The following is a 20,033-nucleotide window of genomic DNA, read 5'->3' as shown; positions in this document are numbered from 1 at the left end:
TCTGCTTCAATCTATGGGGTTCTCATTCTGAAATCCCATTTTGCCCTCTGCGTGCTCTGTGCTGTAATTCTTTATACCCAACACTCAGAGGTGGCAGGAATAAACCCAACCTAAAGAACTAACTACAATCTAATCAAATAAAAATATGAAAATAAACAGTAGGCTGAGTATAATGCACCTGGTCACCAAATTTCATAATGATCATAACTGGGACTCATGCCTCCCAAATCACTGGTTGTTTTAGCAAGCTTTGTGATAGAGTTGATCTCCAGCACTTGGAAATTTTGCAGAAATAAACCACTAGAGTTTCACATCAGGCACTGCCATTATTGCACAAAGCCATACTAAGTCATGTATCCAAAATTGCAAAGCACATGCAATAAATTGCATAAACGATATTGAGAATTTACCAGCACTGTTTGACCACAGCCTAAAGAACTGAGTATAGACAAAGAACTGAGTATATAGAAGAAGAAATTTTACTACATAAAATGTTAGTTTTCTTTATATTGCAGAAATACCTTTCCAACAGTGAGAGACATGGATCTAGATGAACGAGGAACCCCATCTTCTGCACAGGAACAAAGATAAAGAACACTCTTAGACTAGGTGAGTATCTCTAAACAATATGAATAGAGCCTTTGCTTATATTTCAAACTCAGGTACAGTATATTTACACAGGGTCTGTAAGTGACCATGTATTTATTGTCATACAGCTGTCTTCTCAATTACACCTGCACAAGAAATTTGAAATAATTGCAAATAACCAAATCAGTACTATTTTCACTGAATCAGGCAAAAATCCCACTATTGGCCTCCATATACAAGTTATTGCAAAGGAAAATCCTCATATTTCAGTTTCCAGCAAAGGAAAGAAGAGGCTGTAAAAAAAAAAAAAAAAGAGTTTTTAATAATGAAATTTTGCCTTCATCTGGACCTAAAAGGTAGTTGCATTAAAATTGTGCAGAGTACATGGATTTGCAAGAGGCCATGAGAAAATATGACTGGATCTCATCAGAATTTGGTAAGTGATAGTGATTTCAAATTACTATACTATAGCATTAAGTATGGCTCATATGAAACATCTTATTTCTGTAACTTTTGAAAATCTACTCCTGTAGATCAGAACTTCATGGACAGGTTTCACAATACTTTAAATCATTAATAGCACCAACAACTCTCTGAATTAGACAAATCCTTAAATTTTTATTTTTCTTTACCAGATGCACCATAGGTTCTGCTAGAATTCTGATTGGCAAGTTTCTTGAACTCCATTAGTTCAGCATGATCCTTTTCATATGTCCTTTTCAGATTTTCCACATACTGCATCATTACTTCTGTTGCCTTTGACATACGCTTCTCCTAAGGAAGAAAAGAAGGAAATATCCAGGTAACCTCTACACATCTCCAACAAATCATTTGCCTCTATATGTATGCTCCATGTCAGGGCTAAATCTGGAGCTGATGTTCTTAAGAAAATATTGGTGCCTCTGTGACTGAAAATTCCTAAGACAGAAGAAAATGCCAATTCATATGCATTTCACAGAATAAAATAGTTGATGTTGTCATATATTCATAGGACACAGGCAGGGTATATCTGATTACTTATGTGGTATAACATATTTGTTTTCAAACCCTCAAAGGTGTTAGTCACTGGCATCAGTCTGGTTACTTTAGAGGGCAGAGGGAACATTGTTAAATCTGGGAGAGTATTGATGTGTTCTTATTTATACTCACTCTGTTCTAATACTCTTTGTAACTGACTGAGCTATTGCCAAAGGCAAGTGACTGAATTAGATGAGCTTTCTGACCCAGATAAGTTATCTTTTTTTTCTTAATATTTTTATTATGTGCTGCACTGATGTGAAATTAGTTTCTTGTGATGCAGCTGTAATTCTGAATAAAATATATGCTCCTGTTGCTCATTAAGCTATTTAACATCTGTACAATCTTCTTCCGTTGGAGTTCTATTTCCAGGCTGCAGGGGTGTGTTACCTGACACTACAACAGATGTTTTAATCTGTCAAATGGCAACTAAAACTCAGAGGGTGAACACAACCTCTAGCCCAGGCTGGCAAAGAGAGCACCTGTGGATCCAGGATAGAGTTAAACACAGGGATGTCCTCACCTGGCGAACGGCTCCAACCATTTCGGCGCGGCTGGAGAGCCTGGCAGCCAAACGCCGCAGCACCACAATGTCCTCCAGGAGCTTCTGGTAGGCTTCCCTGTGCTCATAGTGGTGCCACAGGTGAGCTGAAGACTGAAGCAAAAATACAGCAGCTCTATCAGCATGGTTTTATTTCAAATGGAGTGGCCAGAGCCTCAAAATGGGGTAGAAATGCCCAGGCAGAGCTCCTCATGGAGAGATTAGCCCCAGAGAGGTGCCAGCACTGCCACCGCACCCAGCTTAGAGCGCTGCTGCTGCCCTGGTTCTTCACTGCAAGAACACAGTTTGAGCTGTGTTAGAGAGGGCTCAGCACATTTGTGATACTTCCCTTCTGAAATCTATAGTGAAACATACCCCACTACCTCTGAGCTCTACAAATGTCAAGGTCATTTCATCTAGCACTTAAAAATGATTGCTGGGGGACAAAGGACATTTTAATTTTCTAGGCACAAGTATTAAAAAGGCCGCTTGTGTTCTTTCAGTTCCATGATACTTCCCTTATTTGGAAAATAAGTCTCAAGAATATAACAGTCTCAAGAAAAATAACAGTCTCAAGAATTGTAATGCTACCTTGATAATAAATTGCAACCAAAATTTGACTGCAAGAACAAAAAAAGAAATAAGGGAATATGTTTAGGAAAAATCATGCACAGAACTTCGCAGTTTCCTTTTCTTTCTTGACTACTGTAATCTCCTTATTTTCTACCAAACATTGGAAATTCATGTAGATCAGCTTTTTCTTGAAATTAGGTTTCTGAATAACACATCAATTATCACAAAACTGATTAAAAAATCAGAAAGACTGGTAAAACTGTCACTGAGCCATAAAATATGTGCCAGTCCTACAGAAATGAAGATAGCCTCTCAATGGGATTGGAAAAAGTCTAGGTCTAGTATGATACACATTTTACAGAAGCCATCACTGCTTTTAATTGCTTCTTAGTTTATCCCATTGTCCAGAACAAAAGCTGTCACAGGGAAAGCAGTTTCCACTTTGTTATAAATCGTGTAAAAAAGCTTGTAAAAGCCAGACTGTAGCGTGTGAACTGCTTAAAGGAAGAAAATCCTAATCACATTTGTCCCATGCTGGCAACATGAACCTTGGTGCCTAATTAGAGATTCTTGACAGAAATACATGGCAAATCTAACAGACTTATTTCAGTCTGAAAACCCTGAGATTTAATAGGCTGTTTCTGCTTGCTCTTTACACAAGGAACAGAGGGAAGAGCAGCAAAATACTCTCAAATTTATATTTTTTTTGTTCAGAAACAAGAATTTGAAAATGGAGATGTGGAATTCCAGATGTGAAGAACACAATCTTTCTTTAATTATTTTCTTATTTGAGGATATTCTTGATAAAGTACATGGGAGAAACGTGTTCTCCTCACTATCTCATAAGAATGGCAGCACCTCCCTGCAATAATGCATGCTGGGTCTAAGGCTATTTCGTTTATCAGCCTGGTGTGTAGCTATCCCTCCCTTTATGCACTAAGACACACACAGCGCTTCAGTTGACACATTGTAGCAATTTTTTGTCGTTCCAGTTAGGAAACCTAGAGAGTGTTGGCAGGAAGGACTCAAAACTACTGCTCTAAAAGAATACCAGGGACAGCTGGAATGAAAGTGTACTCAGGCCCAAAACCTGAGCCTGAGATTGTACCTATTCCTTAAGTATTCCTTGCTGTTTCCTTTCACACAGGATAACTTCTAGTATCTGCAGTTAAGAGGCCTTTCAAGTTACAGATCTCAGAATTGAGGTTTCAAATCATTTTGGTGTCTTTCATATCTGGACACTTCAAATTTACTGCTAAAGGTCTTGCTCAAGAGAGCATGGATCAGTGCTCTATCTGCAGTTCTGAATGCTCTTAGCTACGTCACAGGCTTATGTCAAGAACTGAACAGCAAATTCCTAGTATTTGTTCCTGAAATCTGCTAGACCAGGGAAGCATCCCCTAGGCATTTCCAGCAATGCTGGCCCACTCTGGCAGAATATGCCCTCTCTCAGAGTAGTAGGCAGCTCGTGGCAAGAAGTGTGAGCAGCAGAAAATGAAGTTTTGGGGCTGAATTGACAAGTCAAACACATTTGTGATGTTTGTGCACTTTCAGGTACACTACAGCCCAGGAAAAGAATTCCCACAATTTCCTTACCGTAATGGCTGCTTTAAAGTTTTCCAGTTCCTTCTCAGCATTCTCTTCAGTAAGATTTCTCTCTCTCTCTGCCTGCTGAATTCTAGATTCCAATGTATAACTATCATTTCTAAAGGCCAAGGAGAGTTGTACGAACACATTCTGTTTGGATTAAAAAAGGCATTTTCCAATGAGTCTCACAGTAATATAATTTTCAATAACAATTTATGAATAAGGTATATGTTTAACTAACTTTGCTGTTTAAATAAGTATTGCAACAGAAAATTGAAAGTATTTTAAAATTTGTTTTCTTTGAAAAATCCACTGAATTTCCACTGAAATAGGAATAATAAATGTGTTGCTGCCTCTTTTCCTGGATGTTTTTCTGGGAGCTCTGTAGGGCAGAGACAAAATGAAGGAAGCAGCCTACCAGAAGCACCAGAATCACAATGGATCTGTTTTCTAGCTGGACTTCCTCCAAGGGTCCCCAAGGTTTTTAAACAGATAGTCTGTGCAGAGGAAGTCCAGGGATGAGCTCAGCATGAGCACTGTTTTATCTAAGGGATAAACACCTATCCCTGAAGCCAGCAAAAGATTAATTGCTAACATTTTTATTCTCTTGCACCCCTGCTTTTAAAGATTATTTCTTTCTTTACCAGAGTTTACTAATTTCTTAGGATTAATACTTTGCAAAGTACAAGGCACCAACAGCTCCAGCAGATTGCAGTGTTGTAAAAACAGATCTTTTCTTGACTGGTATGTCATTTAAAAAAATACAAGAAATAAATGCTACAAACTAAATAGAGACCTGCAAACAAAATTATTGGCTTGAACTGAGAAAGCAAAAATTATGTAAACTAACAGCAGGATATTATTAAAAAATGCCCCAAAGCTCATATTAGCCAATAAAAATGCAATTTGAATTGTTGAGTTTCTGGTCTTATTTAATCTCAATTTTTTTTTTTTTACTACTTTAGAATATTAAAACTATTTCAAAAGTGAATTAATATTTTATTATGAACAACACAAACAAATATTTTGCTTACTCCTACTCTGTTGTTTTACAATTTCTATTGCTCATATTTCACAAAATTGTTATCTTGATGGAGTTCAATGTGTTTTGTTATTGGTTTTTTAAAATATATAAATATTTAAAATATTTCTATTTTTTAATGTTATATTTTGGGGAAATAAAATCACCCCATTACCTAATCCTAATAACCACACTTCAACTTAAAATAATCACTTAAAATTGGAACACGTCTAAAATAATAGCATGCTTACCTCAACTTCTTTTTCAGTGAGTGGTGGGGAGCTAGAAATAAAAGTAAAAAATTTCACATTTTAATGAGTTTTTTTCTCTAAAAACAAAGCTATTCTAATACTTAATTGAACAAAAAAATTATGTTTGAGTTTCCAGAATTTTCCACTACTTTTCTGTATTGATTACAATCAAGCAATGGTCTCTCAGAAGTTCTTCACCTCATGCATTCATTTATATAAAATAATGTATATAACAATTCCTTCACCATAAATGGTAAATATTTATTTCACCTGCACAGAGAATCCTTATTGACAGTTCAGATAAGTGAAGGCTCTGGTGGTTTTAGTACATAACCATGTGACTGAATGGAGGAATCATTTTTTGGCTGAATAAGTTTGGGATTGTTTTATTGTCTTGAAAAGTCCAAATCAGTGAATTCACAAGTGAGTCCTTCAACTACGTTTGTGAAATAAACTCAGTTTCCCTAAAAAATTGTCACCTGCAGAAAAACTGCAGAACTCTTACATGCCCAAATTCTATCACTGGAAAGCATCATCTGGCCTGATTATTTTTATGGGGGTGAGGAATAATATTTTCAATATGAGTACATATCTGCAGCAGCAGTCCTGGAAACATCTGTATAAAAGTCTACTTGTAGCATGCAATTAAAGTTTAAGGCTTTCTATGTAGAACTCTCAAACTAATTTTAAAAGTTGGCCAGTTACTGGCAGCTGGTGCATTCCCCAGAATTTTTCAGTAAATCTGTGTTGCACATTTTAAGATGCAACAATTTATCTCCCTATGAATGGAGGGAAGGGAAGTTGGCTGGAAACCATTAATGTGCCTTCTCCTGGATGATGTGTTTCCACTTCTAATGAGTTTTACCTTCCTGGAAGGGATTTGTGCACTCTCAGCTTTCGCAGCAATACATCAGGAATGCTGGGCATGACATCAGAGCTGCTCTTTGTCTCTTCCTCTTCAGTGGGGGAAGGCAGAGGTGAAGGGCCTAAAGACATTTTCAGATTTAAAAAAAAAATTATGTTACTTGAAAAGTCACACATTCTTTTCTGGAATATTTTAGCTGATATTTTGTAATAGAATACTGTCATTTTCTAAGGCTTTAAATGCCACCTGCCAGGATGAAGTGTAGTGTAATGTACCATACTACAGATTTTGTACACTATTTATTGTTATAAATTACATCAGGTACCTGTTTGTGCTGTATGTCAATTGAAACAGGATATCAAGTTTGTACTTACATTCTCTGACTCTGTCACTTTCATAAGGACCAAGACGTGGCTAATATTTTTTTATAATTCATGGTACTTAGCTTCTGTATTTTCATTTTATTTAATTTCACATATATTAGTTCCCTTATCTCCTCTGTCTTACCAGAATTTCATGAAGGACTCTCCTGTAGGAAAGGCAGATTTCTCAGCCTGAATCTCAGACTTGGGAAGGAATCTTTGAACAGTTCTTCTGTTCATAAGTTTAACAGAAGGATTCTTAGACTTGCCGTGTAATTAGAGTGTAAACCTGGAGAGCATTAACATGAAAGATGGAACAGAAGGGGAGATTCTTTCCAGCTACATTTTAGTTCTGTGCATTTGCTTTATATTAAAAATTCCAGTATTTACTTAAGAACAGTCACATGTATCCTCATAAAATCCAGCCTGACACCACAGTGTCTCCAGATTTAATGCATTCCACGTATCTAGTGTAGATGCAGAGTTGTGTTTACTCAGATGGTGACAGTAACTTGTCATTGATAAAAACCATGATGGAGAAAGTACATTGGATTCATGACAGTAATAATGAAGTATCTGACCATTTCCTATTGTTTAAGTAAAATTACCACTCCAGTTGAAAAGGTGGCTTCTATGACAATGTAAGGAAGTACGTCTCCCTAACAAATTAACTAAGAATTTGACCCCTTGCATGTTTTCCCCACTGACGACAAGAAGTTGACCTTTAAAATTCTGGCTACCATTTAGATAACTTACTGGACTAGAAAAAGCTTGTGATACTCATGAGATCCATGCTGAGAAGCTGGATAAAATAATCCTAATCTTATTCACTTGTTTTCCCTAAGACTTCCAAAACTGCCAAAATTATGTAGCAGGCTGGTAAAATGGCAACTATTTTATAGTTTCAAGCAGAGTCTGCTAAATAATTTCTGGGAAATTCTACATTAACAGAGTGACAGGAATAATATCATCATATCTAAGAATTCAAAGATATAATCACAAAATATAGAGGACAAGAAGTCTTTTTCATCTTTATTCATTCACACTGAAAATGAAGCCATTTCCAGACAAAGTGAAATGCAGTATCTCAACCATCTCTCAGTGTAACAGGAACTTTAAGGCTCATGAGCTAGTCCCAGTGCAAATGCATGAATTAGTAAAATGTATAGTATTAAAAGAAATTGAAATTGTCTTTGGATTAAATTTTGGACAATCAGTTTCCTCTCCTTTCATAGCAACCATCCTCATTTCAGTTAATGTCACACTGAACAAGCTCTGAACTAACTACTTCCAAACAAATATATAGTTTTGGTTTAAATATTTTAGGTTGATATATTTGGTTTAAATATTTAAGCTAAGCACTACTGCTATTTAACTCTTCCACATGTTGAATTATCCTCAGGTTCATATCTTTGCTCTTCATTCTGAATCTCTTTAAATGCAGCTACAGGCATAAAATCTTTTTTGCTTGTTTTAGATTGGAGAAAATATTCAGTGCCAGACTTCTTTTTCCTCATTTATGTAGAGTTTTAAGCCTTTTTCTTAAGCCTTTTCCCATATTTTTCCTTAAAAATCACAGAAAATGAGGTTAAAAAAAATCCCACTTATTCTAAGTCATATTTTCCAATCCTTCAAACACCTTTATGACTCTTTTCTGGCCTTACATTTTCTCAATCACATTGACATGGAAATGTGGACCAGAAGTGAAAATGCCATTTCAATACTTGGCACACATATACTAAACTAATAATAAAAAAAGGAATAAAGCATCCCATCTCTTATTTATACTCCCAGGGATCATATTCACCCTTATGACCATAATATCTTGCAGAAGTTACATCCATTTAATCCATCACTGCTGAAATGTTTTTACAGAAAGTTACTGAAACTTCAGTCCTACAGCTATTAGGTACAAGCCAGACTCCATTCCACATGTGCATCTTTTCCCTTGGTTATACTAAAACCTACAGTATCTTCTTGGTTCAAATCATCAAGAAAATGAGGTTTTTTCATAATTTATATATATTATATATATTTATAATATATATAATATATATAAATATAATATATTTATATATATTTATATTTATTTTCATAATTTATTACTGTTCTCCATTACTGCTTCAACTATTCTTGCAATTGAAGATTTTAAGACTTTTTCTCCTCACCCCCACATAATAGTCAGTTATAAAAATCAGTATATAATAAACATTCTTTCCAGTTTTTATGATACTGCACCTTTTTCCTGTTCCGCTGCTTCACTAAGTTCAGGAAGTTTAAGTCCAACTAAATTTTGATTTCTCATCAAAATATGCTCCTGTGAAGAGAAACAATAATATTTCTAACTGAACTAAAATTTTCAATTTAAATATCCCTGCCACATGTAAATAAAATATTTACTTTAGTTAATAAACATAATAGAGATATTTGCATTACATAACAGTCAGATGCTACATAACATGGATACTCATAAATTCACACACACTCTAGAATATTACATATTCCAGTTTTCATACAAGCATTATTTAGAAAAATTCCTGATCATGCAAACAAAGATTCATGAAATGTGCCCCTTATTCAAGTAGATATGTAGAGTTTTGGTGAGAGCTTCAGTAACTGACAATGAAAAAAGCAATTGTGGATATAGCCACAGTAATAACTAAGTATCCCAGATTACAGAAGAAATGCAGAAAATCTACATGTGAGACTTCGCCACTTTGACTTTATTAAAACCAGAGCCTGGATGCTTCGTTGTTACTGTGTTCTACCTCTATTCCTTACAGGTAGGAATAAATGCACTCTCAAGGATTAAACCTTGTTCTCTTATTTCTCCTTTTACCATCTCCTCATTTTCTTTCATATTCTCATACGTTTAAATTCACAAACTCCTGTTTTTGTTTATGACTAGACAATTCCTACTGGAGCCAGAGCTCAAATCTTGCCTAACTGGAATTATAGATCATGTTGCAAAATTGTTTTATTCCCTTATTTGTGCTTAACATCTTCTGGGTCATTCAAAATGATAGAATTAAAGAATTATAAAATGGCTTGGGTTGAAAGGGACCTTAAAGATCATCTGGTTACAAACCCCCTGCCATGGGCAGAGACACCTTTCACTACGCCAGGCTGCTCCAAGTCCCATCCAACCTGGGGCACTGCCAGGGATCCAGGGGCAGCCACAGCTGCTCTGGGCAAACCTGTGCCAGGGCCTCACAAACCTCACAGGGAAGAATTGCTCCTGTAATTATACAGCCCAAGGGTCCCTATAATCAAAACTTCCAGTATACACACTAAGAATGTGTATATCAACAGGAAGAGATGAATAATGAAGCTGCCATTCCCAAACAATACAATGGGAATGAATTAACCAAAGTGCAGAATTAAGGTCCTCACCTGTCAGCCTTATATTCATCTTAAAATATTAACTACTGGGGGTTAAGGAAAATATCCTTATTAGGCTGTTCAGGACAGGACTTGCTGCCTCTTCTTTTTTCTTTCAAAAGTCATTATCAGCAATAGAGACATATTCACTGCTTTCTTTTGGTGGTTTATCATTTCATGAAATTTCTGCTTTTTTTCCTAGGATTTAATTACTTACCATTTAGGAATTTATTTAACAACAGATTATTCATTTAGAAGCTGACAGATTTGCAGCAGGTTATAATTAGGAACTACAAATCTGGACATGCTCTACCTGCCCTTGCTGTCAGAAATGCCCAGTTCTACAGCTCTGAACACTTTGAGACATTTTCTGAGACAATTCAATAATCAATTAATCATTACAAACCCATTTCCTGTCCTCTGAGATCTTGCAAATGTAAATATGCAAGAGCACATGCATATGTACACACCTTGAAGTACCACAGTGCACTTGATGCATACCTGAGGAGAACTAAGAGATAGAGTAATTCCATGGAATTTACTTACAGGTTACAATTTAGTAAAGGAAAGTTGCAAATGAAAAACATGATCCAATTCTGTATTGTTTATGCTGAAACTGTTTCCTATTTTATCACTGTATGTTTCTTGCAGTGATAAAAACAATACTAAGCATATTGAAAGTTTTGTAGGGTATGAAAATGACTTTTTAAAACAGGATACAGCTGATGACAGGACTTACCTCTCTGAGCTTTGTCAGCTTCTGCATTCGAACTGGTTGAACTTGGATTTGAAGGTCTTTGAATGCTTTTAACTGATTGCTGGATTTATTACCAAGAAAGCTTTTATCTTCCTCAGATGGCAATTTTAAAGGGGTTTTCTCTTTCTGTCCAGGCTCCAAGCTATCCCAGGACACAGCCCGTAATAGAGGAGGACGCAGTCCACACAGTTTAAATTCTGGTTTACATGGAACTTTATGGTCCCTCATTTCTGGAACAGGAATTTTTAGCTTTGAGTCCATATTTCCTATTCCTGGTCCTGGTAGATGGGTTCTTAAAGGAACATCATTTTCTTTCCCTTTCTTGAGGAATGATTTTCCAAGTTCATTTTCACAAACATTCACACAAGTATTGAGAGACATTCTGCCACCATCACCAGCTGAAGGGGAGAATTTAGGAAAAGTATCCATATGTTTACATGGATCAAAGTTTTCCTTTTGGTCTGAGAGCTTCTCTTTGGAGTTTTCAAAGCCAGCAGAACGAGGAACCAACCTTCCCTGAGAAATCTTTCTTTGATCATTCTGCCTTCGATCAATTAATCCTTTTGCAGCATTCTGAAAGTACAGGGACATACATGAAACAGAGAATCAAGTCCAGATTCCTCTTTTCCCCTGCCCAAGGACAGATTTTCATTGTAAAAAGCCATTTCCTTTTCAGGGACATTTGCTTTTGAATATGTGCTGTTGACAAAAGGAATAATTTTTAAAAAGCACTTAAAGAATATTGACTTTGAAATCTCCTCTCTGAACTTTTGAGTTAACCTCTCCCATTCCAGAGTCCATTACATCAATCCTCCTAAGTCCAAGCTCCTCAGCATGTTAATGTCATGGAAAGTCTAAACCACTGACATACACCAAAATGGCTATAGTAGCTATTTTTACTTTGAAGTTATTTAGTATATTGATTTTAATTGAGTTAGAGCAGGGTTCATGATAGGATGAAAAGATCAAATGGTAAGCCCACTGTCCTACACTTCTTTTGCAGGTTCTTCATAATTACTTAAAGCATTGTAATTTTCTTTTCACCCAGTGAACAATCTTTCAGCATTTTTAATCATATGTATGCTAAGACAAACCAGCAGACTTTGTTCAGCTCTCAATGTGAAACACTTACCTCTGCAGTTTGCCTGTCATCCTCTTTCACAATTCTGTTATTCTAGAAAAAAAAAATGAAAAAACTGCTTACAAGGTTCTGTTTCACACCTATGCTACAAACATTAGATATAGATATTAATGGCTGAACTTTGAATCTCATAATTTTTACATTGCTTGTTGCATTTATTTATGAAATAATTTTACGGATTAGCTTTCTCATACATTAGGATTATATTGCATCTTTTTCTATTTTCTACACTTAACAAGTCTTCATGATCTTTCAGACCTTGTTTCTTCGTAGATTTCTGTCTCCAGACTAAATATTTATTTATCCCTTGCTGCACAGAGAAAGTACCAGTAATCCAATTTTGGTCTTTAAAATGGTATTCTAAACATACAATTTTTAATAGGGACTAAAAGGGCAGCATATAATAATAGAGTACTGTAATAACCAGGTTATTGCACAGACTATTCAGCTCTTACCTGCCCTGGAGATACTGACTCAATACTAGTGGTTGTGCATGCATCAGACCCTGAAAGATACACATATAATTAGGGCATATCCTGATATTTTGCTCAAAATTTGTACTACTATAGCATTAACAAACACATATGTGCACAGTTTCCAATAATACATGAAGCACAAAAATTCAAATGTCAAAAATACTATTATAAAAGAAAAAGAAAAATCAAACACATAGCAAGTGAAACATCATTAAAGCTTCTCAAAACTCTGTATTGACAAAATTTAAAAAATAGAACATGTGAACTTGCAACACCACAGGAATAAAAATATATATATGCAAAAATATAATTTGTATGCATTCAGAGCTTTATCATATTCAGGACTAGATGCTTAAATCTACTCTTCTCAAGAAATACTAAACAAATATTTTTTGGTGAGCTTTTATAAGTTAAAGTTTGAGCCTGCAAATGATTGGATTTGATGATCTTAGAGGTCTTTTTCTCCCTTAATGATTCATGATCATTTTACCTGATGGAAATGGGAAAGAGTTGCTCTGAGATGCTATGGGTGAAACTTTAGGACTAGGAGTAGGGGAAACTGCTTCATTAGAACAAAGACAAACAAAATGAAAAGCTGATTTTACTTTCTAGGCTTGTACCTTCTGTATTTTTAGAATTCAGATGAGATTAAAACATCAATATCATAGTCATGTGTTTGTCCAGAACCTGACAAGTCATTTTAATTGCCAGGTTCTACTTGGCAATTAGGAGTTTAGAGCATGTTTCATATCTTATACTCATCAAAATTTGATAAATTTCTATTGATACTGGGAATACTTGCTCTCCTCAGTTTTCTGATACTGTAAGCACTGAGGGGAGACAGCACAAGAGAAGATTCATGAGGAATTTAGGATAAAAAAAGAGGTGATATATGGTTGTGGGAGTTTTTTTCCCTCCAGAGAGTGTCAGGCCAATTGTAAGACAGAATTTTGTTTGAAATGGCATTTCAAAGCAAAATGAAAGTCCTATTTCATGGTAAAATGGCGTTTTGTTCCAGTTTTAAAACATTTCACATAAAAGGAAAAGTAATTTCAATTGACATTCTAGAACAAAACATGTTATTCTGCTGTTTTTAAAGGAGGATCTGAGCCATAAACTAAGGTAAATGGATATGTTCAGAATATGAGGCAGTGTAATTGTGTCTGGAGGGGATGTTTGTTCAGCAAGATGAATTCTAGTCACTAGAATTTCATTTAAACAACAATTTGTGATCATTTTTCACTTTTCAATAGAAATATTTCATGCCTTCTTGTTACACTGTTTGCAGTGTAACTTTACGCCATTTTACCCTGACACATCTGGGTACATGGATGGGGCATTTCTGTTTTTGTGGAACCTTGTGGAGGACATGAGGGATTCTGGCCTTGAAATTAACCAAGTGCATGGCAACAGCAGCAATGTATAGATTACAGGAGATGTTTGCCTTTACACATGCTTGAAGGAGAAGATAAAATCTGGTTATCAGGATCTGCCCCTACCTGTGGGTGATTCTGAGAGGCTGCTTCTTGACTTCCTGCCTCTGCGTGTTAGGAACCTCTCACTCACTTTCTTTGCTTCTTCTAACAATTCAAGGTTCTTCTTTTTGTCTTCCTCTGATATTTTGACATCTGGTAGTGGATCATTCACCAGATCAATCACATGACCACTATTGTCTGTGTAGAAAATGTCAGAATTAGAGCTGGACCTTCCATTTCCAGGTATATTGTGGCATGTGAGAGCAACAAGTTCAAAACAAACCTGTAAATTTATACCTATGAATTTAGCTTTGAGCTTGCATGCAACAAAAAATTAATGTCTGCTCATTTCTTATGTTACAATCCCAAATTTAGAGCAAGTCCTCAAAACCACAGGTAATCCACTAAGATTAATTCACTGTGATCAAAAATTCTCCGAATATGTGAAACTGGCTTTTCCTGCTGTGTCTCCATTGCAGTTTCTCATTTCTAAATAAAAGTGCCATTAAGTCCATCTCAACTAACAGTAATGGCATTTCTGTTGTAGACTGAGTTTCTTCATGGAATTTTCATCTTCAGTTTTTCAAGGCTAAGAACCCACAAACTCAGCCAACAAAGATTTATATACCATAGTTTTAACAATAATTTAACACTTTGTTAATCTGTGGCATTTAAATTGGTTCAAAACACTAAACTTTGAGCATCAATTTTTACAATTCTCCAGCCTATGATGCAGCAAAGAAGGCAGGCAGTTGTCAGAAAGGCCCTTTCTGTGTGAGTCAGTATAAATGGCTTTTATGAACATCTAAAGAACAGCTTGGATGAGGGGGAGGAAAGTCATCAAGTAATATGAGAAAAATATTTTAAAATTTGACAAGAGCCATTACAGAGCCATCAGTTTTCAGAAAAGCTAAGGATTTAAGCAAGCAGTAAAAACACAAGGGTTTTTTGTTTGTGGGTGTGGAGTAGTTTCACAATTGGTTTTTGATTGATTTTTTGAGGGGGAGGGAGAAGTCCTTTGGTTTTAACTTCCTTAAATTTAGTTCAGTTTCAAGGATGTAGAAAACCATACTTACAGATTGAATATTCTAAAGCAATCTATTTTCAGTGAAATATCTGTTTTGGTTTAAACTCTGATTTGTGTGTTGGAAGTTTGAGAGACAGACCTCCCATGACACTTTCCCTGTGCCAACAAAAGAGAAGCTCAAGTGTAGCAAAACCAGTATTTCATATTCTACAAGAAATAAAGCGTGTATATATCGAGCCTTCTAAAGATGTTAAGCTCATGCACCAATTAACAACTTTCTGAAAGTAACAATGTGTGTATTTCCCTAAATTGGTCTGCATGCAGTCCACTTACAAACTCATGATCATAATTCAATATCCCAGCAGCATTCCCTGTGCATGCATTACACAGTGTGCACAGACAAAAAAATTGTGGTCAATACAGTCAGACTCTCTATATAGGTTTTCATGGCATGTCACATTTTTTGAGAATACATCCTAGCTGAAATGAATAATCACTTCTTACCAACAGAAGTCAGTGAACTTGTTGAATTCCTGGTGGCACGGTTAGAATGCCTCCTATGAGGACTCCGAGGCCTAGAGAGAGAAGTGAACAAAAAAAATTATAGAGTATGGCACCAAAAAAAGGTCCTAATTACCTGTTAAAAATTAATATTAAAAAGAAAGCCCTTTGGTTTAAAAATGAAGACAAAAAGCATTTATTGCAGTTCCTCTCATCTCCAAACAACTGGAAAATGAAGGAGATTGCAGAAAGAAGGAAAATTGCAGAAATTGATCTAGCAAAGAAGTTCTAAAATTTGCTATTAATCTCATTCACTGTGAACCTGATTTCTTAGGAAAAAAAAAATTTACATTTCTTTAGATTATTACCATCACTTAAAAATAATGCAAGAATGGCATATAGCAAAAAACCCCCCACAAAACCAAAAACAAACAAACAAAAAACCCCACCACAAAACCCCCCAAAAACCAACCACCAACAAAAAACCCCAAAAGACTTAGTCTTTCTGAATTGTTACTGCTTCTTAAACTAAATTTTATGGCTAAAATAATTCCTTTGGCTCACACATTGACACTCCCATAGGATCTTTCTAAACTGCAAACCAAGTAAGTCTCAAACAACTGCAGAAATGTAAATACTGATCCTGCAAATAATTCTGCTTTTGAAGGGCTGCATATAAATTCTGACTGTAAAGTAATCTTGAAGTTTGGAGAAGCACTTTTTTAAAATACAAGCAAATTAGAGATGTACAAAATATATTTTCTGATATGTTTTCTCCCCATATTTTAAGTTTAGTGGTAGGTCAATAAAATTAAAAAGCCCAGGTCAGGAAGTATGCTTTATCACAGTAAATATAATAACTGAAAACTGAATTGAAGTTTTCAGCTTCAAAGAGCATTACCATTTCTATTCAATGCCTTACTTTCACATATGCTTAACCTCAAGGTGGTATTCTTGCCCCATCTATGTGAATGGGCCCAAAACTGCTTCAAACCCATTGTATCACAGTGCTCAAACTAGATATTTAAGTTGTCCAACTCAGTGAGTGGGGTTGTCAGGCTCAGTATTCTGTGTAACTCTACTCTTTTAGTCTCAATTATATTCCTGTTCTTCCACCTCGCATCCCAAACACCACCCTCAAAATGCAAAGGCAATATGACCAAATGAGAGATGTAGCATTAATATTTTCATACAACATACATTTCAGAGCAATGTTTTAGAAACACAGCCCCTGAAATTTATGGATGGATTGGTAATGTATTATACAGTACCTGTTAACCAGATTTTTATCAATTTCTACATCTGGAGTGACAGCATTCTCTGGAAGAACAATAGAAGGTGTGCTGCATGTTGTCCCTTCAACAGTTGTGTCCTGAATGGTGTATGACAAATATAAAAATGTAGTTAAACAGAAATTTAAACCACTGAACATTGACTCTCTGTGTGGAAAACAATGTGTATTTCTCAATTTACCTAAAAAAGAAAAGATAATTTAAATAAGAGATAATTAGCAGTAATTTGACAAAAGAAATATGAATTAGAGGCCTATACTTACATTACTCAAAAGACATGATAGAGACCAGGAAAATCTGTTTTCTTTAAAAACTTTTAATGCATGCAAGCTGAATTCAATAAGCATGGAGCTAACGAGAAAGCTTTAAAAAGGCAGACAGTCTGGTTTTGCACACAGCAAACCATTTCTCTAGTGAAGTACATGTCCAAGAGTTTGGTGAATTTATGAGCTGAATGCAAGAGTGAAAAGCAGTTCTGTATAACAGGGCTAAATTAAGCACACAAACCCTCCAAATGATAGTAATGTATAATGAAAGCTTGAATAAACACAGTATCAAGTGTACACATGATACCCAAAACTCAAAAAAATAATTTAAAAATTATCTTAAGAGCTCCACATGATTTTCCCTCAAATTACTTGGAAACTTATTTTTTAAATATAATCTAAAAATAAATACATCAAATATAATGTTTAACTGCTAAAAGAAATTGGCAAGCTGGTACTGAATATTAATATGTGTTTGCCTGCTTAAATGTGAGACCTTGCCTCAAGAACTTAAATCTCTCACCTTCTGCATAATCATACCATTCAGCTGAAGAAAAGGAATCCATTTCCTGTGAGATATCACAAGTGGAGATGCATCAAGTTGGCATAAATTAATGTGGATGCCTCATATGTGGTAAGAAAATTATCAATTCTACCCCAAGTACTGTGTTCAGACTAAAACCAGAAAATAGCTGAAGGGAAAGCTTCCCAGCAGTGGCAGTGGACTGCTGTCAAGTGACTTCTAAAATTTAAAGAATAATTTATAAATTCTCAAATCCTAATTGCTTCTGCTAGGTACTGATATATATGACAGTATTGTTTTGGTTTGTTATTTGGAGTCTACAATTTCCTTGAAACTACATCCCAAAGCTTCACAAGAAATTTGTAAGGCAGGTAAGAAAAATCTGTTGCAATAGCACTAATTTAGGCATTAACAGAATGAAGCATGTAATAAGTCACAGTTTAGCAAGTCAGGTTTAGACTCTGGAAGTATTCCAGGCCAGGTTGGAGGGAGCTCTGAGCTACCTGCTCTAGTGGAAGGTCCCGTCCACAACAGGGCAGTTGGAGCTGCATGACCTTAAAGGTCCCTTCCAGGTCCCTTCATCCTAAACCATTCTATTCTATTCCATAAGAAAGCTGACTCTTACTTGACTGCTAATTTCTGTCATTTACCATAGAACTCCTTGCAATACCTCTCCCAGTGCTGCATTTTTTTCTTGTTGAAGTAACATTTTCTGATCAAGTAAAAGGATTCTAGAATACATGGCAAATGGTATAATATTAAAATACATAGCATAACTCTTCTACCTCTCAAAGGCAATGAAATAGGCCTTGATTTGGACAGAGTTAGGATTCTTGATTCTACTGTAAATAGCATAATTTTTTTACTAAAATTTTTTCAAGCAGCTTCACACTTCCATACTCATAATTTTCATATGAACTGCCTTGGCAAGTTCACTTTGTCAGTCACAGGAAAGCAGGATGGGGAACATGCCAAGAAAACACTGTGAAGATTTAAATTTAGGAAAAATATCATTGCAATTCCGAAAATGTTAAAATCCCAAAGCATATGTGATTCAAATGCACAAGTGACATTTTATGACAATAGCTTGAAAGCAATTTTTAGTAATATCCTCGAAAATGTTAAAAAGTGACAATATATTTTGTCAGTCACAAAACTAAGGTGACTGCCCTGCTTGTAGGGCAAAGCAGCTGAATACACATGCACGGTGTTTTTATTAATCTCATGACTGCCAGAAAGCAAAAACTTCTGAATGATGTAACAACAGCCTTGAAGTCACTCAAGCCCATTTTAGGACTCTAAAAACAGCTCATTAAAAAAAAAAAAAAAAAAAAAGAGAGAAAAAAGAAAGAGTTTGCAGTCAAGGCTAGTTCAGGTCAGGTAGAAAACATTAATCCTGGTCAGCAGCTATAGGAGTTCAGCATGTACACAAGTGAAACCTCATGGCCCCGTTGTCCAAACCTGCCTTGTCCAGGAGAGGAGCAGGAACAGCCAGAGCAGGAAGCTCTTTGCATGGCCAGCTGGCTCCAATCAAAAGGAATTGTTACAGACTGAGGAGTTCTCAGGCTGCCCTACACAGGCCTTGGAAGAGAAGCTTTAACAGGAAGCTTAAGCTGCCTTACAACAGTGCAGTGTTGTACAACTGCACAGAGATGTTACAGAAGATTTCCATCACCTTCTTATTTGTGTGCCTTTAACTCTGCTCCCTTGGGAGCTTCCAGACCCATCTGCTCCTCAACTATTCCCAACAGTTGCCTCATCTCCTACTACCAGTGGTTCCCTGCTACTCAAGTCTTTGCTTCCTTTTTTTCCAAAGCCCTCCCCCCCAAAAAATTAGGGTAAAACTGACTCCACTTTTGTGGTTCAGGTGGGAACTGCTCCACACGGGTGACCAGGAGCCATCCAAACTTGCAGGGAGGCATGTGGAGGGCTGAGAGGGTGGCACAGGCAGTTTGGTCCATAACAGAACAGCCACGAGGATCAGGGAGGGAAGTAGAACCTCCAGACATTCTGGCTGTTAAGTTCTACCAGGCCCTCACTAAACATACAGAGAATGTGCTTTTGAAATGTTTATAATCTAGAACAAGTCAGGTGATTTTTACATGAATGGGATGAGGGGAGAAGGAATACAAAGATACTTTGCTGAAAGATCTACCATGCCAGGCAGTCAGGTGACAGAGCTTTACTGTGTAACACCTGAATTCTTTAAAGCACTGGGGGAAAAAAACCAAAACAACAAAAAAAACAGGAAACAGAAAACCCTCTGCCACCTGGCCATATTCTTAGATATTAATTAAAACTCTGAACTGAACTTCAGAAAAACTCAGGCTGCTGTAAGAAATACTGAAATGAAAACCCACATTTGTTTTCTCAAAATGAATTTGTGACA

The 20,033-nt window shown here is 36.0% G+C and overlaps 1 protein-coding gene across 1 annotated transcript in view; it reads right to left on the bottom strand.

The window, feature by feature from the left end:
* Window positions 1-20,033, bottom strand: part of MRVI1 (murine retrovirus integration site 1 homolog) — a 59,592-nt gene that overhangs the window by 7,498 nt on the left and 32,061 nt on the right. The window contains exons 7-19 of the mRNA XM_030950324.1: window positions 16,835-16,935; window positions 15,567-15,637; window positions 14,060-14,233; window positions 12,540-12,589; window positions 12,076-12,117; window positions 10,926-11,516; window positions 9,044-9,122; window positions 6,444-6,564; window positions 5,579-5,609; window positions 4,316-4,456; window positions 2,129-2,260; window positions 1,221-1,362; window positions 522-571 (exon numbers count right to left, since the gene is read on the bottom strand). Coding sequence (XP_030806184.1) covers window positions 522-571; window positions 1,221-1,362; window positions 2,129-2,260; window positions 4,316-4,456; window positions 5,579-5,609; window positions 6,444-6,564; window positions 9,044-9,122; window positions 10,926-11,516; window positions 12,076-12,117; window positions 12,540-12,589; window positions 14,060-14,233; window positions 15,567-15,637; window positions 16,835-16,935 — 1,725 coding nt within the window. The remainder of the gene's footprint in view (window positions 1-521; window positions 572-1,220; window positions 1,363-2,128; window positions 2,261-4,315; window positions 4,457-5,578; window positions 5,610-6,443; window positions 6,565-9,043; window positions 9,123-10,925; window positions 11,517-12,075; window positions 12,118-12,539; window positions 12,590-14,059; window positions 14,234-15,566; window positions 15,638-16,834; window positions 16,936-20,033) is intronic.

The sequence above is a fragment of the Camarhynchus parvulus genome, chromosome 5, assembly GCF_901933205.1.
Source record: "Camarhynchus parvulus chromosome 5, STF_HiC, whole genome shotgun sequence".
Classification (NCBI taxonomy): Eukaryota; Metazoa; Chordata; class Aves; order Passeriformes; family Thraupidae; genus Camarhynchus; species Camarhynchus parvulus.
Note: the sequence above shows the minus strand (reverse complement) of the source record. Positions and strands in the feature narration are given on the sequence as shown.